The 27,053-nt window shown below is 35.3% G+C and overlaps 1 protein-coding gene across 1 annotated transcript in view; it reads right to left on the minus strand.

Moving 5' to 3' along the window:
- SPATA16 (spermatogenesis associated 16) overlaps nt 1–27,053 on the minus strand; it is a 224,316-nt gene that overhangs the window by 160,026 nt on the left and 37,237 nt on the right. The window contains exon 2 of the mRNA XM_060098837.1: nt 8,984–9,129. Within this exon, the coding sequence (XP_059954820.1) occupies nt 8,984–9,129 (146 nt within the window). The remainder of the gene's footprint in view (nt 1–8,983; nt 9,130–27,053) is intronic.

Genomic DNA, 27,053 nt, shown 5'->3' on the forward strand with positions numbered 1-27,053 from the left:
TTAGTTTGTTCTTCTTTTTCAAGTTCCTTGAGGTGTAAAGTTAGGTTGCTTATTTGACATCTTCCTTTTGTCTTAATGTAGTTGTTTACTGCTATAAATTTCCCTCTTAGAACTGCTTTTGCTGCATTACATAAGTTTTTGGTATGTTGTGTTTTCATTTTTGTTTGTCTCAAGATATTTTCTGATTTCTTTTTTTTTTGATTTTTCAGAGTATGTTGTTTAATTTACATATATTTCTGAATTTTTCAATATTCCTCCTATTATTATTCCTAGTTTTATATCATTGTGGTTGGCAAGGGATACTTTATAGGATTTCAATCTTCATTAATTTGTTAAGACTTGCTTTGTGGGCCAACATATGATCTATCCTGGAGAATGTTCTGTGTGTGCTTGGAAAAAAAGTGTATTCTTGTGCTGTTGGATGGAATGTTCTGTATATGTTAATTATATCAATTTAGTCTATAGTGTTATTCAAGTCTGTTTTTTCCTTATTGATTTGCTGTCTGGGTAATCTATCCATTATTGAGAGTGGGGTATTGAAGTTCCCTACGATTATTGTATTGCTGTCTATTTATTCCTTCAGTCTGTTAATATTTACCTTAAATATTTAGGTGCTCCAATGTTGGCTTCTGTTGGTTTCCCAGGCTGATGGGATTACCTGCAGAATTACAGAATTACAGCTGAGATGGATTAGAGCTAGGTTACTTGGCTGTTGCTGTGTTCACAATGGGCTCTGTGTTTGGTGAGCCTGTTACCAGGGACTTGGGCTGGTGTGGATCCTATTTGGTCCCTGGATGGACAGAACTGCCTCTAGAACCTTGAATAGTAGGGCTGGTGCTGGGACAAGGTTCCACTTCAGGGTCTGCGGTTGGGTCTGCAGACAGTGGTCCTGTTATCAGGTATGTGGAAAGATATGCCTCTCTTTGAGTCCTTGGGAGGGCTTCTACTGGCCACTGGGTGGGTCCCTGGACAGACTGGCTGGCTCTGGACTATGGTTGATAGGAGCTGGAACGGAGGCCCAAGATTGCTTCAGGGTACACAACTGGAAATGAGATCTGAAGTCATAGCTCAGAAGGCATGGATTGTCATGTCTCCCACCAGATCCCTAGGTGGGTAGAACTGTTCCTTGACTGCAGTGGGGAGGGGCTAGAGCTATGTCACAGGGACATTTCAGGATCTCTGGGGATGCAAATAAGTATGTCTCCAGCCAGGTCCCTGGGCTGGTAGGACTGCTTATGGAAGGTGGCTGAAAGGGGATGGAGTCAGATCATGAGTTACTTCAGTGTCCATTGCTGTGGGTTTATTACTGAGGCATAGGCAGGCATGGCTTCTCCTAGGTTCCTTGGCATCTTGTGCTGGTGGCAGGACCAAGGTCAAATGGGGCTATAGCCAAATCCACAGGGGTCAGAACAGTTTCTGAGTCTTGCTAGGGACACTATAGGGGTGCCATCCCCCTTGGTTTGGGCCTGCTTTATTAAAACAGACTTCCTTGGTCGTGGGCCCCCCTGAGGTTTCACAGTGTCCTACCTGGATTCCAAAGCTACCACAAAGACACTTTTTGACTATGAATGGCTGCCAAGTTATTGTTGCCAGGGGATGATACAAGCTGGGAACCTCCTGTTCTGCCATATCTCTGATGTCACTCCTGGCCAAACTTTGAACATTCAGTTGTGGTAAAGAGGAGCATGTTGTATTTAAAATATCTCATTTCATGAGATCTGCAAGAAATTTTTAAAATTTCTGTTACTTCTATTATGAACCAGTTTATTCTAAAACTCATGAATATCTATAATGCTTTAAGCTTATATCACCTCTGAGCATTTTAATTATCCTCAAAGTTATAAATAATGATGCCCCCCAAACTTGTATTTTCATAGAATATTCCAAATTGTCTACTTTATTGAGTATATCTTGGGTTCAAAAAGGGTATTTTATTTTATCTTATTTTTTATTGAAGTATAGTTGATTTACAATGTTGTGTTAATTTCTGCTGTATAGCAAATTGATTCAGTTATACACATATATACACTCTTTTTTTAATATTCTTTTCTGTTATTCTTTATCCCAGGCTATTGGATATAGTCCCCTGTGCTATACAGTAAGACCTTGCTGTTTATCCATTCTATATGTAATAGTTTGTATCTACTAACCCCAAACTCCCAGTTGATCCTTCCCCCACCTCGCCTTCCCCTTGGCAACCACAAGTCTGTTCTCTCTGTCTGTGAGTCTGTTTCTGTTTTGTAGATAAGTTCATTTGTGTCATATTTTAGCTTCCACATATAAGAGATATCATATGGTATTTGTCTTTCTCTTTCTGACTTACTTCACTTAGTATGATAATCTCTAGTTGCATCCATGTTGCTGCAAATGGCATTATTTTGTTCTTTTTTTAATGGCTGAGTAGGGTTCCACTGCATATATGTACCACATCTTCTTTATTCATTCGTTTGTTGATGGACATTTAGGTTGTTTCCATGTCTTGGCTATTGTGAATAATGCTGCTATGAACATAGGGTTGCATGTATTTTTTTGAATTATAGTTTTGTCCAGATATATGCCTAGGAGGGGGATTGTTGCATCATATGGTGATTCTATTTTTAGTTTTCTGAGGAACCTCCATATTGTTTTCCATAGTGACTGCAGCACATTCCCATTACCACTAATGGGAATGTAGGAGGGATCCCTTTTCTCTGCACCCTCTCCAGCATTTGTTATTTGTAGACTTTTTAATGTTGGCCATTGTGACTGGTGTAAGTGGTATATCACTGTAGTTTTGACTTGCATTTCTCCAATAAGTAGGGATGTTGAACATCTTTTCACATCTAATGGCTATTTTAAAAATAATAGTGTCCTCTATGCATATATAGAGTTTATTGCTGTTATTACCATTGAAAATAATCTGCATTTGTTATTGGGGTGGGATTGAAACAAAATACAAATCTGATATATTTTAAGATTTAGGAGTGATTTTAACCAGTTTACTTAGATTTAAAGATGAGAAAACTGAGGCAAAGTGAAGTTAAGTTACTTGTGAAAGTCAAAGCTAGTAAGTGATGAAGCAGAAATTCAAATCCATGCTTTTGTTATTTTATTTTCTTATATTTTGACTGATGGGTTATTTAGATGTGTATTGTTTAATTTCCAAGTATTTGGAGGGGTTTTTCTAGATATCTTAATGATTTCTAATTTAATTGCCTTATAGTCAGAGAAAAAGCTCTGTCAGATTTCAAATTTTCAAAATTTTGTTTAGTCTTATTTTTATCCTTGGTAATACTCCTTTTCTTGAGACCTACTTTGTCTGTTAGTAACATAGCCAAGCCTGACAGAATAACAGATTTTCATGTTTACTGTATGGTATATCATTTTCCTTCCTTTTACTTTCAAACTGTGTCTTTTTGTAGATAGAACATAGTTGAATCTTGTGATTTAATCCAGACTGATGACATCTGCCTTATAATTGGATTGTTTAGTCAATTAGTGTAGTATGTTTAATGTAATTATTAATGATTTTGTTCAAACCTGTTGTTTTGCTATTATCTTCCAGTGTCCCATCCATTATTTGTTCTTCTCTTCCTCCTTTCTTGACTTCAGTTAATTAAATATTCTTTAGTATATAATTTTAAGTCCATAACTGGCTTTCTAGCTATACTCGTAATATTTTTAATAATTACTCTAGGGATTATAACATGCATTTTTAATTTAACACAGGCTACTTAGAGTTAATATTGTACTACCTCATGTAAAAACTTTAGTAATAAAATTCCATTTATGCCTCCTCCCACAGGTTTTTGTGATACTGTAGTCAAATATTGCACGTCAAAATATGTAATCTTATTATTTATTATTTTTGCCTTAGATAATATGATAGAACACTATTTTTTCCTTAAATAGTCATTCATCCTTAAATAAATTTTGAGAAGAAATATAGTGTTTTATGTTTACTCACTTATTTACCATTTCTGATGCTCTTCATTCCCTTTTGTAGATCCAAATTTTACTCTGTCATTTACTTCAGCTTGAAATATCTTATTTATCATTTCTCAAAGTGCAGATCTGCTCAAGATTAATTTTTAACTTTAGTTATTTAAAAATGTATTTATATCTCACTCTCATTTTGAAGAATTTTTTTGCTGTTGTTGAATTCTTGTTTGACATCATTTTTCTTTCAGCACTTTAAACTTCCTGTTCCATTGTATTTTGGTCTCCATTATTTCTGACTAAAAGTCACCTGTTATTTGTATCATTGTCCCTGTGTGTAACATGTTGTTTTCTTTTATCTGCCTTTAATATTTTCTGTCTCGAGTTTTCAAAAGTTTGCTTATGCTGTTTCTAGATGTGGTTCTCTTTGTATTTATTTTAGTTGGGGCTAACTAGATTTTACTTTTTAAAAACCAAATTTGGAAAATTTCTACTAATTACTTTTATGCCCTTTTCTCTCTTTCTTTTCCCTTTGGGACAGTTACATGTATGCTAGATTGCTTGTTACTGTCTCTGAGGATAGGTCACTGAAGCATTGGTTAATTTTTAAAAATATCTTTTGTTCCTCTGTGTTCATATGGAGTAATTTCTACTGATTTGTCTTCATGTTCACTAATCCTTTCTTTAGTATTAAGTCTTCAATCTGATGTCAAGGTCAATCAGTATATTTTTATTTTAGATATTTCATTAATCCATGCTAAAATCTCCATTTGGTTTTTTTCTATAGTTTCTATTTTTCTGTTGAGATTCTCATCTCTTCACTTATTATGATCATCTTTGCCTCAAGATCCTTGGATCTATTTTTTGTAGCTTCTTTAAAATCTTTTTCTACCAATTCTAACATCTGGGTCATCTTGGGGTCTGATTGTACGGACTATTTATTTTCTTAAATATGAGTCTCATCTCCCTATTTCTTTGAATGTACAGAAAGTTTTAGTTTTATGCTAGACATTTTGGATGAAACTTTGTAAGGAATTGAGATTATGACATCATCCCTGCAAAGTTGTTGAATATTTTTCCTATCAGGCAATTAAATGGAAAATACTCTTGTTCTTGTCATGCATGGTTTTAGTCTCTATTAAAGCAGGTCTGTTTTGCCTTTGAGTTTAATCCTAAGGAGTGGTCCATTCTGGGGATCATGGTACTAACTCTTAAAGCATGGGTCTTTCTGGGGTTTGAGCTGAATGCCTTAGGTACTCAGTGAGGTCTCTTCACACTGGTACTTCAGTATCTCCCATCACTACAGGTCCTCTGGTATTTTCACTTAGCACTTAGTCCCATAGCAGGCAGTCTCTGCTACATGACGTGTCACTTCTTATATTGACCAAGAACCTGCAGCAAATCCTCATGCAGTCTTCTAACCCCAACCCACTCACAAAGCTATTTCTCCTTTGGTCACCTGCCCTGTAAATTACAGCTTTTTGGGCAGCCTCGTATTCTAATCTCTGCTTCCTCAGCCCATTGAGATTTCAGTTTAACATTTAATGTGATCTCCAACTCCCTGAGTGAGGGCAGGAAAACAACCCCAGCAAAAAGCTAAGAAAACTGTGGGGCTCACCATGTATACTGTCCTTCTCTCAAGGATCAAAGTCCTGCTATGACCATTTTCCAGTGCCTAAACAGAGTCGTCTCATATATTTTGTCCAGTTTTATACTTATAGCAAGAAGGCAGTCCCAGTACCAGTAACTCTATCATGGGTGGAGTAAAGAATCTATGGGTTTATGTTTAATTTTCACAAAACCTTGTGATATAGTATTTGTGAAGTAGGTAGTATTATTATAACCTAATTTTATAGAGAATTAAACTCAGGCTAACTGGTGAGTGGGGGAGTCAGAATGAAACCCTGAGCAGTCAGATTCAGACTCCATGCTCTGATTTAACATACAATGCTGCCTCTGCAACTTGAAATTATGTTATTACCTTCATTGCATTTATACACTCTCTTTTTTCTCATATTTATTAGTATTTGTTTGTTTTTTAAACTTTGCTACCTCTTCTAATGTGCATAAACACCACATATTTCCTGTTTACAACTGCCACCCCCACTGCCTAGCACAAGCTCTTGGTCAGCATTCACCATATTTATTGAATGAATGAGTGAATGTAGATGACACCATTACAATTTTGAAAAGAGGCTCATTTCCACATATTTGCTATTTTAGACTTCATCTTGCCTGCCACCTTGTGGCATCAAATTTCTGCAGCAAAAACAAGCAAACAACAGCAATATAAAGGTGGGAAATATGCAAAAAAGTTGATGCGCATCATTAGAATCTTTACAATTATACAAATAAACATATAATTATATGATAGGAAAAGAGTTATAGCAGGATTTCTATTCTTGATAAGATAGCAGTAATTAGAAATCAGTCTTAGGAATGTTCAAGACACCACTGATAAACAATAATACTAGTTTGATGAAGTGAGCAGAGTTGATATGTTTGACTGATGAGTCTAGGCATCACTTTTGCTGGAAGCAAAAAAAAATGATATCCATATTTGCCACTTTGGATATATTATTAAAGAAAAGAAAAACTTGTTAACAGTTGTTTCTAAAGCCTTTGTATTACTTATTATCATATTTTAACTGTCAACACTTGCCTAATTAATTTCAAAATGTATCTTTGTTGAACCTAAAACCATAAAGTTATGGTTCTTTTAGTCTTCTACATGACAGAACAATATGAAGTTACTTTTTATCAGAAGCAAAACTGTGTGATGGTTTTCAAGCTAATTTTTGTGTTAACAAATCTCCTAAAGATATGCAGTAGACCTCACATTTACATAAAATTAAAGAAAGGATGCTTCAGCAAATGCAAATAAATGCAAAAAGGGAATATTTTAATTTTGATCCATGATTAGTATCAAACATCACAATGTGGTAATAATACAAAAGCAAGATTCTGCATTCAGTGTATAACTGAATGTATAATGGTGTATAATGGTTGTAGGCTATTTATAGACTGAGTATCCTGATTAATTAATTTATTTTGAGAAATATATTTATGTTTCAGGCTCTACTTTAAAATCTGAGATCTTCAAAAACATTTAAATACTAGAATCGTATGCACTGTCTTCTGCAGTTCTTCAATATGACATTTTGCTGGGTAGCAAAATGATTTATTTCAGTTGGTGCATTATTAATTGTATGAATTGACTGTTTAACCTCTATTGATTTCCATTTCTTAATGTTCAACTTAGAAAAAGAAGCAAAAGTTATTTTACAATAGAATAAAAAGGATACAAAAGTTAATCCTAGCATAATGAGGAAGATTAGTTTACTATTCATCATTATATATCCTCTCTTCAGTAATTTTCAAGGTCTTGAAAGAGCATGCTTAATTTTAAAATAAAAGTTTCTAAGCCTAAATAGTGAATCTATTTGAAACTAATCCTTGCATCCTTGTTTCTTATAGTATAATTTTGATTAATGTTCATTACTTATTTTTATAACACTGAATTAAATATTGACATGACCATACCATTTAGAATCCTTTCATTATTAAAAATGACTTGAAAATCCATCAAACCATTCTAATATCCAGGAGATAGTTTCCTTAGTGTGCTGGCCATTTTGGTGGCACTTTTTATGTGTAGTGAAAACCGTGGAGAAGGTGATAAATAATTACTTTCAAGTGCATCTCAATTCAGTATTGTTTATGTATGCCTATAGATTTTCTGGGCTATTCCCAATTTTAAATATTTTTTCCATTGAGCTCACAAGTCACCCAAGTGGCTTTTTCCTTTCAAATTGAAATGGAATGAAATTCTTTGACATAACCATATGTCCTGATATTGGGTTTGAAAACGATGGTTGCATAAGGTGTTTCCAGAAACTATAGAGTCTAATTTTCTTTGTTGTCAAAGAGAATCTGTGTTTAGGTTCTGCAGTTTACTTAAAGCAAGAAAATTTCTTTCAAGCAGGTTATCTTATGAATTTAAAAGTGGTTTTGTTGTCCTTGATGTCAAGCTTAAGCCTACAAGCTTGAGGTCTCCTTAGAGCCATGAAGAATCTTTGGCGGAACTTTTACATCATTGTGGATGTAGAGTTGTAAATGATTTTTAGCATGTTGGCAGATCTCCTGCTCACGTAATGAGTATTAATATAATTGATAATTGTGTTTCCTCGTGGTTATTAACAGGGCAGGCATTATGTTTTCACATTGATATTAGTTTTATTATTTATATCCAAAAGAAGTACAGGATGTGTGATATCAGAAAATGAACAAGACTAAATATTTAGGTCAATCACTCTAAGCCAGGCAGGGAGGGGAAGAGGCATCATAGTTCTAAGAAAAGAGTTATTTGAAAGACATAACATAATCACTTTATCTTTGCTGTAGATTAAAGTGAATATTACCCATGATAAGAGCAAGGCCTTTAGGAAACAGGACATTTTTATAGAAAACAAAGATAGGGCTGGGTAATCCTGAGGATTCTAGGAAGCCACAACCTAATACAGAGTTCTGAAGAGGGATAGAAATGTATAAAAGAAATCTTTAAGGACATAGATTAAAAAGTGTTTTACACCTTTGGACAGCTGTCACACTCACCCCTGCATAGCATCCTTTGAATCAGCTATGCTATCTCCAAATAAGCGATAAGCTTTCGAGTCTTTACTCATGTTTCACAGTTGGAATTTCCTTCTACCATTCTCTGTATTTTGGGCAATTTTGGAAATCCTTCTCATCTTTTTTTCATCCCTTACTTAACCTTATTTGTTCCCTCCTTTCTTCCTGCTGTAATTTGCTACTACAGTTATCTGCCTTTTTATTTTGTCTGGCTTTATGGATAATTATTTATGGCTCTCTTTCTTCCATTAGGTTTTGAGATGCGCTTTGTGATCTCTATGATTGCCTAGTTTAACATAAATCGAGTAGTAAAGAAATGTTTTTTGTTTTGTCTTTACATTTAAATGGAATCTAAGTTAATCATACAAGCTCACATAATACCCTCTGCTTGCATGGATAGTACTTACTTGTAGTTATTAACACTTCATTTTACCTGTGCGCATGATTCAGGGCAAGGTCAGGTTTCCTCATCCGTAGATAGCATGTAACAAGCTTTGTCTCAATGAAACTTGTCACACTTGCTACATCTTCAGCAGACGCTTCAAATGGTTTTCTCAGAGCTGCTCCTTTGCCGCAAAGCTTTAAAAAAAAATACAGTGCTTTAAATTTTCTAATAATCTTGACATATAATTGATCTTTTAAACAAGCAAGACATATATATGTACATGTACTTTTTCCAAACTACAAGTCAAATATTAACATTTTGATTGTAAATTAAATAAATTGTTCCTGTTCACTATTAAGTGACTGTAATATAAGTAACATATTTTACTGTAAAATGCTTCCTGTAAAATATTTTTAAAGTATGATATATTTTAAAGGGGTGCCATTAGCTAAGAATGTCTTTTAAAAATAAAGCACACAATAAACAAAGATATTAGCAGAAAACCAGATATAAATCATATTAAATATCAGTGCTTTTATGAAAACCCAGCTGAGCAATGATCTAGCACACTATCAAGTTGATTTAATATAATAAGAGGTATCGGAAGTAAACTCCTAGGAGCCATTAACATGATCAGTGATTAATTTGAGTCTGAATCATATTCTCTAGGATGTTATTGAAAGAAAAGAAGTGAAAATTTATTAGAATTTATTGGCGGAGGCCACAGTATCTGAAAAACATGGCAGGAATGTGGAATTCTTAATAAAAATTCCAGGAAGTCAGTGGTTTCTGGGCACCACAGATAAACTGTAGAAGAAGAAAATAATTAATTTTGGGAGGAGAAGCCCAAACATTAAGAAGTGTCAATAATATGACAAGGATAGATCGGCACTTTTTTTTTTCCCCTCAGAGTTTTCTACTGTGTCTTAGAATCAAGGCTGATGGGGGAGGAGAAGCTCCACCTCTGTTTAGTGACCTTATTCAGATAATCTGCTTCTTTGCTCTTTTCTATATCCTCTATGCTTTTCTTACCAGGGATAGTAATATTTGGAGTTAATATCCATTTATATATACCTTAGTGTAAAATTTCTTGTATTCTAAATCCTTTTTATTTAAATGATATTATTTAAACTAATTTTTCTGTTTTTAAATTTTCTTGGTTGCGTTGGTTCTTCGTTGCTGCGCACGGGCTTTCTCTAGCTGTGGCGCATGGGCTTCTCATTGTGTTGGCTTCTTTTGTTGCAGAGCACGGGCTCTAGGCGTGCGGGCTTCAGTAATTGCAGCACACCAGCTCAGTCAGCTGTTGTGGCTCGCGGGCTCTAGAGCACAGGCTTAGTAGCTGTTGCGCATGGGCTTGGTAGCTCCGGGGCATGTGGGATCTTACCTGACCAGGGCTCGAACCTGTGTCCCCTGTATTGGCAGGTGAATTCTTAACCACTATGCCACCAGGGAAGTCCCCTAATTTTTCTTTTATAGAGTAAGTTGAGGTTGCCTTGCAACCTCATTTACATTAACATTGTTGTCAATTATATTTTAAAGTGCAAATGGGTTGAGAATGACTACATTCTGTTCAAAAATGTATTTCTCTTCTTAATTTTATCCAACAACTATGAGCTGAAGGTGAATCTAGATGCTTAACATCCCTAGTTTGAATTGGTAGTTACCTGGTGCTACTATCTTTTGCCTGGATATCCTGTCAAGTCTGAGAATTCATATCATTTTTAAAAGTCTTTTCCAATTTGATGGGAGAAATTTGTTACTATAATACATACATTCAGTCAATATATAGTTATTGAGTAATTACTAGTAATTGTCAGACAAAAATTACTGCCCTTACATTTGAATTTGCATTAGATAGGTCTTTTAAATAAATTTTGGCTATTTTTAATTCCATGTAAATTCCTGGTTTCTATTCCTTGCCTATTTCCATAATCTTTTTCTTACTAATTATAAGAGCTCTTTAGATATGTAATCTATTATTCCTTTTCCTGAACAACTATATGCCCACAATCAAATGTAAAAGTTTTTCCCCTCAAATTATCCTTAGAAAAGAGTCAAATTCTATTCATGTTCTTATGAGGATCCTCAGAGTACAGTTCTCAATTATTTGGAGGGAAAAAAAAGCAAAGACTCTTGTGGAAGATACAAAGGAAATGACCTCAGTCAATGTTGTCTGGTTGCTTTATAAAGATTACCTGATAAAACTGATAATAAAAGAGACAAAGCATTTAACACTGATTTAGTAACTATTCCTGAGAGTCTGACCTCACGAATGTCAACATAGTTGGAAACAGACCTTAAAATGTCATTTAAGAGAAAGTGTTATAGTTTGAACATGACAGCTTGAGACCGCACCTCTCCTCTGATCCTGTAGGGCCAATCTGATCCTGTAGGACCCAGAGATACCTAAAGCAACAGTTTTTCAGGGGGAAAATAAAAAGGTTTTTGGATGACATAGCTCTTTATAAAGCCCAAATCAGTAGAAAACAAAATGAGTAGAAATTACGTAGTTTTATTTGCCAGCATATCATCATACTAAAATTCTAGAACCTCTTGATTAATTTTATCCTCTAAATTAAATCAGCATTTTTTTTCAAGTCTTAAATGCTCACATCTCATGGATTTTTCACATAAAATCTTAAAGAAACAAAAGAGAAACAAACAAGCCCCACAGTGTATGTGTCCTTTGCCCCTTCCTCCTCTGTGTCCCTCTCTGTTGCGGTGGAGCAGGCATGTCTCCTTTCTCAGGCACACTTTTTGTGGGATGAATATGTGGGCCATTCAGGGAGTAGTGTCTACAAGGACACTCAGATCCTACGTGGTAAGAGGAAGCTGACCTTCAGATTTAATAATATTAAAGACTTCGTCTATGAACATTGAGATAAAGTGAAGAATAAATGCCTGATCTAATGTCTTCAATATTCTCTACTTCTGTGAGATTCAAGGCCAGAAAAGGAATAAAATGATCAATCTTAACACACTAAAGAGTATACTTTATGAAGCTAAACTATAAGAAAGCAAGGAGAGACAGGGATAATTTTTCAGTTCACATTAAAATGGGAGAACAGGCAGCCTGCTGGGTAGGCTTATGTGTATTTGTGGTGATCTTGGTTTATCAGTCAAGTACTCTAAGATAGAGTACTTTCTGATTTTATCAAAGGTTGCTTTATTTGTTTGCCAAAGTGGGGCATCTTTGAAATAAGCTTTGCAAATTGTTATAAATATGTTGAAGTTAAAGGTAGAATTATAGTAAATATAGACAAAGTACTGGTGTCAGGATTATAAAGAACATTCCAGATATTTTGCTGAATTTTAAAATTTTCATGCAGACATTTGTAGAGACTGAGAAGTTAATTCTCTAGAAGATGAAGAACTTTAATGTGAGATGTATTTGTTTGAATGTAGGAAGGGTGACTTAGTTCAAATTATATTTGTCTAAAGCTATACACTTTACCTTTTTGGTGAAATAACTCATGGAGATAAGGCAATAAAACCTTTTAAACTACCTGATATAGTATATCAGTGAGAAGACTTTGAATTAAGAAACAAAAATTATGTGTTAGTTTTTTGTTTTGAAAAGAAGCCTAAAATATTTTTGAATGAAGCATGGACAAGTTAAAAGCATAATATTTAAGGGAAAGTGCAGTGAAGACTCGTATGTGTATTGTTGTTTTCATGAGAAGGTAGATTAAAATGAAATTTCAGTAGTAAATTAGAATCACAGATCAAATTTTAATAAAAAATACATATTTTACAAAATATATTTGATAGTTTTCTGAAAAGAGGATGGCAATACTTCAGAGTTATAAAACCTTTTTCTAAGGTATCTCAAAGTTCTTTTAAGAAATAAATATCAAACCTATTTTCAGAAATTGTGGCAAAAAGGAATTTCAAGTTTTGTTTAAAAACAGATAAAACTAATATAAAGCCCAATAATAGCAGAAATAACCAAGGTTAAATATTGCATTATGGGTCCCATTCTTAAAAATACAGCCACACATTTTTCTTTAATTTGTATCATCATTAATAAGATTGATATTGCTAATAGATTCTCCCTTATTAGAATATTGTATGGTGAGTGTTTGCCCACCATATTCCTGAGACATAATTTTGAGTGATCCCTGAAAGTCTAGGAGAGAACAATAAATCTTGAAATATGTGGCATTATTTGAGTTATCAATTAGCTACAAATAAGAGTATATATCATTCATCCAATCAGAAATTTTTAAGCTTTTTATATTGCTTTGGAAATTACAAAAAAATCTAAAGATGGAGAGTAAGTTACCCATAACCCTATCACCATGTATAATTGCCATTAATTTTTTACATATTTCCTAACATCCTTTTCATGTTTTTATAATAAATTATGTATCATATATAATCTTTGCATTTCTTTTTCATATGCTCTGCTTCTTTTTATGTTTTCAATTAAAATCTAAAACATATTAAAATATACTCATGTTATAATTATAGTTGGATATTTCAATATCCCACTCTCAGCAAATGATAGAAATACCAGAAAGAAAATCAGCAAAGATCATAAAGATCTGAGCAACACAATCAACCAATGGTAATTGACATATATGTAAAACACTCCACCTAACAACAGCAGAACACATATTTTTCTCAAGCACCCATGGAAAAGTCACTGATATAGAGCATATCATGGGCAATAAAGTACACGTCAACAAATTGAAAAATACTGAAATCATTCAGAGTATATTTGCTACCATAATGGAATCAAAACTCAACAGTTAAGAAAAAAAAAAAGACTCCAATTTGAAAGTGGGCAAGGACATGAACAGATTTTTCACTGAAGAGGACATGCAGATGGCAAATAAGCTCATAAAAAGATGTTCGACATGTTTATTGTTTGACATCATTAGTCATCAGAGAAATGTAAATTAAAACTACAACGAGGGGGCTTCCCTGGTGGCGCAGTGGTTGAGAGTCTGCCTGCTGATGCAGGGGACACGGGTTCGAGCCCTGGGCTGGGAGGATCCCACATGCCGCGGAGCAACGGGGCCCGTGAGCCACAACTACTGAGCCTGCGCGTCTGGAGCCTATGCTCCACAACAAGAGAGGCCGCGATAGTAAGAGGCCCGTGCACTGCGATGAAGAGTGGCCCCCGCTTTTATAAGGGAACAGATTCTCCTCATGAGGGCTCCACCTTCAAAACCTAATCACCTCCCAAGGGCCCCACCTCCAAATACCATCACATATACGATTAAGTTTCAATATATGAATTTGAGGGGGACAAGCATTCAGTGCATAGCACTCATTACTCATTTTACAGATGAGAAAACTGAAGTTTAGAGAGTTATGTAATCATCTCAGGCTACACAGTAATTTGGATTCATACCTAGATGTCTGGCCCTAGAGTCTGCGTGTTTAATCACTACACCAGTGCTACAGTGTCAGTTCATGAGCTACTGATCCATGATGAGATAAGCACAGAAACAGAGTAAGCATTTAGAAACTTTCATAGTAGTTTGATAGAGAAATATTATATTTGTTGAATTATAATAAAAATTAGCTTTTGTATTATTATTATTTTTTTTGTGGTACACGGGCCTCTCACTGTTGTGGCCTCTCCCATTGTGGAGCACAGGCTCCTGACGCGCAGGCTCAGCGGCCATGGCTCACGGGCCCAGCTGCTCCACAGCATGTGGGATCTTCCTGGACCAGGGCACGAACCCGTGTCCCCTGCATCGGCGGGCGGACTCTCAACCACTGTGTCACCAGGGAAGCCCTAGTTTTTGTATTTTTATGTCATATTTTTACTTCATTGTTTTCTAGTAATTTATTTTTACTCTGTTTAATAAAGTATCATTCCACAACAGATTGGGACAAAACCAACACCAAAGAGAATTGGTTCTTTAACACAGATAATGAAAAGAACTGTACTAAACTGTTAGAAATTTAGATAATTAAGAAATTATAAAGAGAACAAAATTCACAATTCTATTATTAAAAAATGACCACTGTGTTAGATATTAGATGTTGGTGTGGATATATCTATCTTAGCTAGTTCTCTGTCTATCTATCTATCATGTCTCTGTCATCTATCTATGTCTTTCTCCTTCCATTTACGAAAATGATATTATTCATTATCCATACTATTATGTTTCTTTCTTTGACTGTATCTTGGACATTAATAAATATAGATTTATACCATTTTTTAAATGGCTGCATAATTTTACCAGATCCCCATTTACTGTTTTTCCTAGTGAGAAATTTCTCCAGAGATACTGAAAGTTCTTAATGTCATAAATAAGGTACATTGAACAGCCTTGTATATACATCTTTGCCCACACATTTGATCCATTTCTAATTTTTCATATTCTATCTGTTATAATGTACTCTTACATATCTGAATTGATGAGTCAGGCATATATATTAGAACCCAAAAAACGTATTTTAGAAAATATACATCATGAAAGTGGTCTCCAGAAAAGTTTTACACTTTTACCAACAAGGTATTTAAGTTCTTGTTTTTCTATATCCTCACGCACACTAGGTATTAGCAATCTTTTAATCTATTTATTTTTTGCTAATCAGATGAGTAACAAAGGCACCTCACCTTAATTTGATTACTAAATCAACGGCACATGTTTATTGGCCATGTGTATGTGTATACTGTTCATGAATTTTATTAATTTTAAAATTGGGCTGTTCTAATTCATATTGATTTATTTTCAATTACTAGATATATAATTAGATTTTTTCCCAAATATATAATTTATTTTGAGTTATGTTCATCACGTTTTGGTGTCAGGCTTATGCTAGCTATATCAAATAAATTGGAAAGATCCCCGTCTTTTCAATACTCTGGAACACTTGGAAATAAATAGTTAAAAAAAGTTTCAGCCCAGCTCATTTCACCTCTTTTGTTTTCTTATTTGATTATTGTACTGTGTAGGTTTTCAGTGTTTTGTATCAGTTTGGTTAATTTATATTTTCCTAGAAAATTACCAGTTTCATTCAGACTCTAAAGTCTGTCATTACAGTGAAGAACATTATATTTTTAGAACATTTTAAATGCCTGTTGTACCCGTGGTGTCATTCCCCTTTTCACTCTTGGTACTGCAGAGTCTTGTTTTCTCTCCTTGTTTCTTAATTAGAAGAGCAGGGTTCTGATTATTTTGTTTTTTTAAAAGCAACACACTCTTAGATTAATTTATTAATTCTCCTATTCTGCTTCCTAATTCATTGATTTTGGTTTTTATGTTGGCTTTGTTATTTTCCCCCCCCTTCTTTCCTAAGGGTTTTTGGGTTTTTCCTTTGTTTCTCTGTAATTTTTTTTTAAACTAGTATCTTTAGTTAATACTTAATTCATTTTAGTTTTTCTTTTTTTAACATCTTTATTGGAGTATAATTGCTTTACAATGGTGTGTTACTTTCTGCTGTAAAACCAAGGGAATCACCTATATGTATACATATATCCCCATATCCCCTCCCTCTGGGGTCTCCCTCCCACCCTCCCTATCCCACCCCTCTAGGTGTTCACAAAGCAATGAGTGGATCTCCCTGTGCTATGCGGCTGCTTCCCACTAGCTATCTATTTCACATTTTGTAGTGTATATATATCCATGCCACTCTCTCACTTCATCCCAGCTTACACTTCCCCCTCCCTGTGTCCTCAAGTCCGTTCTCTATGTCTGTGTCTTTATTCCTGTCCTGCCCCTAGGTTCTTCAGAACCATTTTTTTTTTTAGATTCGATATATATGTGTTAGCATACAGTATTTGTTTTTCTCTTTCTGACTTCCTTCACTCTGTATGACTGACTCTAGATCCATCCACCTCACTACAAGTAATTCAATTTCATTTCTTTTTATGGCTCAGTAATATTCCATTATATATATGTGCAATATCTTCTTTATCTGTTCATCTGTCGATGGACACTTAGGTTGCTTCCATGTCCTGCCTATTGTAAATAGAGCTGCAGTGAACACTGTGGTACATGACTCTTTTTGAATTATGGTTTTCTCAGGGTATAGGCCCAGTAGTGGGATTGCTGGGTCGAATGGTAGTTCTATTTTTAGTTTTTTAAGGAACCTCCATACTGTTCTCCATAGTGGCTGTATCCATTTACATTCCCACCAACAGTGCAAGAGGGTTCCCTTTTCTCCACACCCTCTCCAGCATTTATTGTTTGTAGATTTTTTGATGATGGCCATTCTGACTGGTGTGAGGTGATACCTCATTGTAGTTTTGATTTGCTTTTCTCTAGTGATTAGTGATGTTAAGCATCCTTTCATGTGTTTGTTGGCAATCTGTATATCTTCTTTGGAGAAATGTCTATTTATATCTTCTGCCCATTTTTGCATTGGCTTGTTTGTTTTTTCGATATTGAGCTGTATGAGCTGCTTGTAAATTATGGACATTAATCCATTGTCAGTTGCTTCGTTTGCAAATATTTTCTTCCATTTTGAGGGTTGTCTTTTCGTCTTGTTTATGTTCTCCTTTGCTGTGCCAAACCTTTGAAGTTTCATTAGGTCCCATTTGTTTATTTTTGTTTTTATTTCCATTTCTCTAGGAGGTGGGTCAAAAAGGATCTTGCTGTGATTTATGTCATAGAGTGTTCTGCCTATGTTTTCCTCTACAAGTTTTATAGTGTCTGGCCTTACATTTAGGTCCTTAATCCATTTTGTGTTTATCTTTGTGTATGGTGTTACAGAGTGTTCTAATTTCATTCTTTTACTTGTAGTTGTCCAGTTTTCCCAGCACCACTTATTGAAGAGGCTGTCTTTTCTCCATTGTATATTCTTGCCTCCTTTATCAAAGATAAGATGAACATATGTGTGTGGGTTTATTTCTGTGCTTTCTATCCTGTTCCACTGATCTATATTTCTGTTTTTCTGCCAGTACCATACTGTCTTGATTACTGTAGCTTTGTAGTATAGTGTGAAGTCCGGGAGCCCGATTCCTCCAGCTCCATTTTTCATTCCCAAGATTGCTTTGGCTATTCGGGGTCTTTTGTGTTTCCATACAAATTGGGAAATTTTTTGTTCTAGTTCTGTGAAAAATGCCAGGGGTAGTTTGATAGGGATTGTATTAAATCTGTAGATTGCTTTGGGTAGTATAGTCATTTTCACAGTGTTGATTCTTTCAATCCAAGGACATGGTATATCTCTCCATCTGTTTGTATCATCTTTAATTTCTTTCATCAGTGTCTTATAGTTTTCTGCATACAGGTCTTTTGTCTCCTTAGGTAGGGTTATTCCTAGATATTTTATTCTTTTTGTTGCAATGGTAAATGGGAGTGTTTCCTTAATTTCTCTTTCGGATTTTTCATCATTAGTGTATAGGAATGCAAGAGATTTCTGTGCTTAATTTTTGTATCCTGCTATTTTACCAAATTCATTGATTAGCTCTCATAGTTTTCTGGTAACATCTTTAGGATTCTTTATTTAAAGTATCATGTCATCTGCAAACAGTGACAGTTTTACTTCTACTTTTCCGATTTGGATTCCTTTTATTTCTTTTTCTTCTCTGGTTGCTGTGGCTAAAACTTCCAATACTATGTTGAATAATAGTGGTGAGAGTGGACAACCTTGTCTTGTTCCTGATCTTAGAGGAAATGGTTTCAGTGTTTCACCATTGAGAACGATGTTGGCTGTGGGTTTGTTATATATGGCCTTTATTATGTTGAGGTAAGTTCCCTCTGTGCCTACTTTCTGGAGGGTTTTTATCATAAATGGGTGTTGAATTTTGTCAAAAGCTTTTTTTCTGCATCTATTGAGATGATCATGTGGTTTTTCTCCTTCAGTTTGTTAATATGGTGTATCACATTGATTGATTTGCGTATATTGAAGAATCCTTGCATTCCTGGGATAAACCCCACTTGATCATGTTGTATGTTCCTTTTAATGTGCTGTTGGATTCTGTTTGCTAGTATGTTGTGGAGGATTTTGCATCTATGTTCATCAGTGAAACTGGCCTGTAGTTTTTTTGTGACATCTTTGTCTGGTATTGGTATCAGTGTGATGGTGGCCTTGTAGAATGAGTTTGAGAGTGTTCCTCCCTCTGCTATATTTTAGAAGAGTTTGCGAAGGAGAGGTGTTAGCTCTTCTCTAAATGTTTGATAGAATTCACCTGTGAAGCCATCTGGTCCTGGGCTTTTATTTTAGTTTTTCTTATATAGAAGTGTGTTTTGTGCTTGTGTGCTTTACTCAGGAAAAGAATTCATGGCTTTTACTTCCATCTTTCTTGCCAGTAACTCTTTAAGAAAGTGTGGGCTTCTTATTATTCTTTAAAATGTTACCACCTGCTTTTCTTAGTTGCTTGTAAGACTAGACCTTTTTTTGCATATTTGTTAGTCATTTATATTTCATTATTTATGGATTATCTGCTCAGATCCTTTACCATTTGTCTTTTATACTCTTACTCTTTTTCTTGTTAATTTCTATGAGATCAGTCATGGATGCCTGGTGTTTTGGCATGTTCTGCATTTCTTTCCCCATCCTAGTACTGAATTCTGAAAATGTTCCCTTGAATCAAAATAGAAAAGATAATTTGTAAAGGTAGTATACATTTGTTATTTTGAAACAGTGAGATTAGGGAATTGAAGAAAATAAATTATAAAGAAATCAAAAATTAAATTGCAGCATACTTTTAAACTAGAAGCAATAAGAATCAATAAGTGATAGTATCAAATCAGAAATACAGAGGGCAATCTGTAAAACAGGAAAGATATTAAAGACTCCATTACTCATGAATTTAAAAAATTTTTAAGACATTTTCATGTATATAATTACATCTAACTGTTTAGTATCTCCACAAAGTAGATAAAACAAATTTTCCCATTTGACAGGTATTAAAACCTGTGGGTAAAGAAAGTCAACTGCATGGTGATGGATGGTAAATAGACTTGTGCTGTTGACCACTTTGTAGTATACAGATGTTGAATTATAATGATAACCTCCTGAAACTTATATAATTAAAAAAAAATCTTGTGCTAAGAGAAGTCTAGTGATTTTCCCAGTTAACAGGGGCTAAAACTGATTTTTTTAAAATGGAAAGTCCTCTTTCCTCCATATCAGGCTCATTGTCCTAAATTATTCTGTTCCCGAATTTTCTTTTTTTTTTAAATCTTAGTACCTAACACCTCTGTTGGACATTCAGTAGAACTGCTCATGAAAACTTCCAGTGGTTTTCTCTTGGAAAACATGACTTCAGTATTCCACCTGAGTTTAATGCTTCCTTTTTTTTCTTTTTTTCACGATGTAGAATCTTTCTTTCTTTTTTTTTTTTTTTTGCTGTACGCGGGCCTCTCACTGCTGTGGCCTCTCCCGTTGCGGAGCACAGGCTCCGGACACACAGGCTCCGCGGCCATGGCTCGTGGGCCCAGCCGCTCCGCGGCACGTGGGATCTTCCGGGATCGGGGCACGAACCCGTGTCCCCTGCATCGGCAGGCGGACTCTCAACCACTGCGCCACCAGGGAAGCCCTAGAATCTTTCTTAAGGTCCGACTGCACAGGAGCCTGGTCCATGCCAAATGTTTACTAGAGACTGGGTTGGTAGCTTCTTCTTGGTTCTCCTTGCAGCTCACCTCTGTACTGTTAGAACTTACATATAGAACTTTCTTTGCTGGAACAATTGTAAGGAGAAAAAACCAAAAACCAAAGAAACTTCAACCTCCAGAGTTCACTGCTCTTTCTTTCACCACCTCTTCTTCTCATTAACTTCATATCTCAAGGTGAAATAAACCATTGCTTGTCCATTTCCATTTCCTAAATGTTGAAAGGATTAACATTTATGCATAGATACAAAAAGAGAGTACTAATACTGGAATTAGGGGATGAAATAGTACTTAGAGCCCCAGAAATGAGTCCTTGAACATGAGTCTCTGAGTTGGGCATGCAGTAGATATAGGTGATAATCTACTTTTCATCATCTGTTCTTCCTTGAGGGTTTGTTTTTTGGAAATTCTACCTGGTGTCTGGCAGGACTTTGCGATGATCCTACTTTTTAGAAACTTCTTCCTGTGGGTTACTGCAAATAGAGGGTTGGGCTTTAGGCACAATGGCTAACCACCATCCTATCCTGCAAATTTTTCAATGGGATCTTTACAATCCCTTTTTAGATACGAAACTAAATGTTCAGACTGCAATGGTCTCATAACTAATAGTTTTCAATTTTAATAAATATCTTTTTATACTCCCTTAACAGAGTGGAAAGAATATCTCCACCATAGAATAACACCCATTGGTTTTAAATTTTCTCTCATCTTGTTACATGAAAGAGGAAAGAATCAGAGAGCTTATCCCTTGTAACTTTCCACATGGTGCCACATAGATCTACTAAAGTGTCTCCCTGGGAGAAACAGAGTATGTGGAGCTAAGAGACACAGAGAATTATGTTCACACATCAGCGGACTTAAAAGTGCCATCAGGGTTTCAGGAGCAATGCTTTTCAGCCAAGTAGGCCAAGATGTGACCGCTATTAAATTTATAGCAGAATTGGAGAAATGAGGTTGCTCCCTGGGTGACACACTGTTGAATGACAGTAAAAAGTAATTAATCACTTCTACTCCTATTTGTTAAAAGAGCTATGCTTCAATCTTTTTTTTTTTTTTTCCTTACAGGTAGCCTTAAAATAGAGGCGTGGCCATAGTGAGTTCATTCCACTGTGTTTCACCTTGATCTCACCAGCCAGTAATTTGCTTATGCTCTGAAGCATGTAAATGATACACATTAACCTTCAGGTTTTTTTTTTTTTTTCAGGGATACCCCTAAACTCTAGCTATCTGATGTGTAAAGCAGATTAGAAACATGGTGGGAGTGAGATGAATTAATATAATAAATCTTCCTTCCTTCTTATCTCTGCATTTCAGCTCATAAAGGTAGTGATTTTAAAATGAGGATAATGTTAATAGTGTGCTTGTTTCAAGGTATTTATATTATAAAGTAAATATACTATCACTTACAAACTCAGCTCTTGTACAATAATTATAATAGCTAGCATTAATTGAGTGCTGGCTGTGTGTTTGGCATTGTGCTAAGCTCTTCATATATAGTATTCCATTAAATATTATCTTTTATAGATGGTATCCTATTAAATATTATTACTCCCCATTTTCAGGTGAGGAAATTGGGTTGAAGAGAGGGTACTAACTTATCAGACAGTAAGTTCTTTTTTTTTTTTTTGCGGTACGCGGGCCTCTCACGTTGTGGCCTCTCCCGTTGTGGAGCACAGGCTCCGGATGCTCAGGCTCAGCGGCCATGGCTCACGGGCCCACCCGCTTCGCGGCATGTGGGATCTTCCCGGACCGGGGCACAAACCCGCGTCCCCTGCATCGGCAGGCGGACTCTCGACCACTGCACCACCAGGGAAGCCCCAGACAGTAAGTTCTGAAGCTATGATTCAAATCCAGATCTGCTGTCTCACCTAGATCCTGTTTTTTTTAGAGAGTGTGTTCCTCAGCTGGCCGTTAATGTGAGTCACAGTCAAATCCTAGAAGGACAAATGTGAATCCCAACAGTTATCGTTCATGCTGGTTTCTTATTTATGACTACTTCTTTCATATTTGTATATGCAGTGAGACAGATTATATAGTAGTCTAGTGAGATACAGATATCTGTGTATGTATGTATGTATCTATCTATCTATCTGTAGCTTGCTGGACTACCATTAAGGAATTGGTAGGATAGGTAGGATAGTCAGGAAAAGAGAGAGATAGATCAATATTTGTTGAGCAACCAGGTAAGGCACTTTTACATACAAGAATCACTTAATTCCTACAATCACCCATTTTATAGACAGAGGGATGACTAGAAGCAGAGGAGTCTAGAATGTGTAGAAATGGAGAGAAGAAGGATGAGAGATGATGCACAAAAATGAAAAAAAGAAGAGAGAATGGAGGTGCTCTGGGGAGAAAAAGAGCACAGTTCTTTTCAAGAACACAGGGTCTTTGCCTGGGGTCCAGGGATGAAGGCCTCGCTGGTAGCAGTGAGGAGCCTGCTGGGCCAAAGTTTGTCATGTCAGAATGACTAGTTCCTTAGGCAGGAGAGTTTTTGATGTACTTCTTCATCCCCTTTGCTGAATAGCAGTAAAACTAAAATTAATATTTTGAGGACATTTGATAATAGTTGGGGTTTCTGTGGAATCCTTGGTTTTAATATATTAAACTGCAGATGTATTTCTTTTAAAATTTATATTCATGTCAATTAAATGTTTTTCATTACTTCATTTTGTTTATGTGGGGAAAGCTGAGCTGTCTGGGAGGGTATATTTTCTTTAAAACTGTTGGGATAACCATACTAAGAGAAATAAGATATCAAAAAATTTTATGCTTTTGACAGGACATCATTTTCAAGAATTTAAGAATAAAGGGAATTAATAAAACAATGATCCACAAATTCAGTGCCCTATGTTACATCACTTGATTTCATTACTGTGTTCTCTTTTAGCTATTATGGACATTTATAGCAGTACTAATTATTTTGGAGCAAACTCCTATGGAGCAGTATATAATTCAGCAATGCCATGAAAACACTGTAGAACAAACTGCCCCTAAACTCACTGGCATACAACAATATGCAATTATTTTTTGTCCACACATCTGCAAGTTGGCTAAGGTTGGCCAATCTAGGCTGTATTCAGCTAGGCTCGGCTCTAAGGTGGTAGTTAACTCTAGGTTAACTAGGGCTTATAACAGCAGCTATCTGAGACATGATCTTCTCACGGAAAAGGCAGGAGTAGAATAGAGTAAGACAACTGGACAAGCACATTTAAAGCCTCAATCATTTCAGGTCCACTCCCATCCCATTGGCCAAAACAAGTCACATGGCCAAGCCCCATGTCAAGGGCTGAGACTGTGGTGGGATGTGGATGAATAATGCTATGACTGGGTGGGGGTGGGAGAGAAGAATTCGAGCCAATAGTTTAATCTACTACAAGGAGAGAAATAGATTTCCTTCTCTAAATTCTAAATTATTTTTTCAAATTCCTCATCCATTCACCCTCATGTGAAGGTGTGCCCCATGGTTTATGATACAAGATAAAAATCTGGGTCTCTACTACCACTCGTTTTTTCCTTTTCTTTCAGTACCACAGGTTCCTTCAGGACAGAAACAGTTCTGAAATTGTATGTTCCACAGAAAGTTAAGGAGTTATTAGATCAAAAATGTTTCTCAGATCAAATAAGCAGGTGATATGTTAAGTAGTTTTAGTAGTTTAGAGCTATTAAAACTACTTAACATGCTAATGTATGTATACTAAGACATGCAAATATCTAAGAGGAAGATATGGCATACAATATTTTACAAACTTATTTGTCCATAGAATTCCCTTCCTGCAGCAAACTCATTTTTTTAAAAAGAACATCTTGAGGGCCTACAATTTTGTGAAATTCATTTTGGGAAATGCTATCCTAAGGCAACTTCCATCTTCCTTACTTCTTAGTTCAAGTGGGGCTGGCATCTGGTTAATACCTCAATTTTGAGATAAATGTTTCTAAAAAGAATTTGAGGAGAGGAAGAAGCAGGGTTAGCACATCTGATCAGAAGGCAATGTAGTTATATTATTGGTGTGAGCTGGTATACTCTATTTCAATGTATATGTTACTCATGTTACTATTAAGTTAGTCAAATCCAGGTATGTCTCACTGTCTTTTAAAATTCTCTTTTTAAACATTCAGAGATGTTTATGTGCATATTTAAAGCATACTAGAAATTAATGTTTGTGGATGTCAAGAGATTTTTTTTTTTTAGGCCCAGAAAGAATGGAGCTCTGGGGTCATTTAATCCGTACTGTTATATCAGGTGTAAAATTCTGGTTAGTATAAAGTTTGTTTTTTTTCTTAAATTAGCAATACCAGTGGATATTTTCCTTCTCAGAATACATGTTTAAACTAACACCTTGATGTTAGGCTATGGAGAATAAAGCTTTTAAAAAAATACCCATGAGGCTAGGCCAGTTTTAGCTCAGGAGAAAATATTTTTTTGTACCTAAAATTTTTATAGAATGTTATAAATCTGAAAAAAAATCATTTAAAATAGCTGAGATTTTATAGCCAGTCAGGGATAGTAAAAAGTTTGAAGAATATATTATATTATGTAGATGAGGGGATTATACTAATCAGTATTGTGACTTTTTAAGAGTTTGCTCTTAAAAATAGGATAAAGGAAAATTATTCACTTATCTTTCAGGTAAAATGTCAGTATGTTTTTGCATAATCCTTCTCTTATCAATATATTCGAATGTCAAAAGAAAGATTATGTGGTGTATGATGTTCTGGCAGTAGCGAACATGGCAGGGCAGTGCATGATCCCCAGTTATGAGGGCAGCAACTCTTCGGAACTTTTCAAGGGGGTTTCTGGAGAGCAGCTGAACAGTTAATCCTGTACTACTAAAAATATTTGCATGGGGATTTCGAATTTATATAACCCTTGTATACATTATCTCTTCACCGAAGCTCTAAGAAGCAGGTCAGGCAGCCACTGAGTCCCATTTTGTGGGTTATAAAACTGAGATTCAGAGAAATCTAGTAACCTTCCCAAGGTCACAGGGTTCATAAATAGCCGAGGAAGAAACTAAAAATAATTCTCATTTCAAATTCAGTGTGTTTCCCGTCTTCGTATGTTTCTTTCTGAAATGTTTTGTTCACAAGGTTTGTTTGCTGATTCCAAAGTATATAGTTCATGTTACAAATTAGACTTCATCTCTCTCTCATGACTTCAGTTGAAAAAAGGTAGAAAGGGTGAGAGTTTAGGAAAAATAGTATCGTCTCCAAGTTTAAATATTTTAGGGGAAAAAGAGGCATAAAAGCAATGATAAGAGGATCTGAATTCCTGAAAGGGACTTTAAAGCAATATTTATGGATCTATGCAGAGAAAAGTTTTTATAGTACACTCAAGTCATTCCTCCATACAAGGATAAAACTTTATTTAAAGCACAACCACTGAAGTTTCAGCGTAAAAGCAGGCATGCTGTTTCCCAGAGCAGGTGGTGAGACATTACAGAAAAGAGTACTTTTGCTAGAGAAGTTATCAGGATTTCAAGGGATGTGAGAACAGGTGATAACTTACTTTGATGGCTCTCAGTCCAAGTGCACAAGAAGGGAACGATTACTTTCTCTCTCACCAATAATACCCTTGCATCAGAGTCTCCTAAAGGCTCTGTGAAAATGTTTTCCATTTCTGAGAGGAAGGGAAAGATTCACCCAGACAAATAGGAAGTGGGGAACCTTTAACCTTGGGGAACCATTAACCATTAACCATTAACCTTGTTTGGGAAATATAGGTTTAACACAAAGACAACACTTCCCATCTCCTGTCTGTGTCTATATGCTAGCTAATAGCAGGAACCCCTAGGAGAAAAATGTACGAAGGAGAAAGTATATTTCTACCTCAATATTTTAGCTAGTCATTTGTGAGGGGAGAAAATTCATGAGGAAATGTGATAATTATAACACTTCTGTAGTGACTTATATTATAATGTAACTTATATTTGTTAATAATATTCTTATAGTAATAAATGAAATTTATTTCATATGCCATGAATTCTGCTAAGCCCTTTACTTGTATTACCTTATAAGATAGATACAGTATTATTTTCACTTGATAGATGAATTCAGGTGTAGGCAGTTTAAATAACTTCCTGAAGGTCACAAAGCCATAGTAAACAACTAAGCTTGGATTCAAATTCACATAACTGAGAGCCCAGAGGGTGTTCTCTTAACTACTGCGTTTTATTTATTTATTTAAATTATTATTGGAGTCTAGTTGATTTACAATGTTGTGTTAGTTTCAGGTGTACAGCAAAGTGAGTTAGTTATACATAAACATATACCTACTCTTTTTTTAGATTCTATTCCCATATAGGTCATTACAGAGTATTGAATAGAATTCCCTGTGCTATACAGTAGGTTCTTATTAGTTATTTATTTTACATATAGTTAAAGTACTGCATTTAAAAATAATCTAGTACTATTTAAATGCTGGCTACTACAGTGCTGGTACTATAGTGCTGGGTCTCAGACAGGAAATGTGTATATCTTTCTATAGGAATCTGCCCCTTATCAGTCATGGCAAAGTTAAAAGGACAAATGTATTGAGGGAAAAAAAAAAAACAGTTAAAAGCAACACATCTTTAGGATGGGGAGTTCTCTGT

This window comes from Mesoplodon densirostris, chromosome 5 (assembly GCF_025265405.1).
Source record: "Mesoplodon densirostris isolate mMesDen1 chromosome 5, mMesDen1 primary haplotype, whole genome shotgun sequence".
In the NCBI taxonomy this organism is placed as follows: Eukaryota; Metazoa; Chordata; class Mammalia; order Artiodactyla; family Ziphiidae; genus Mesoplodon; species Mesoplodon densirostris.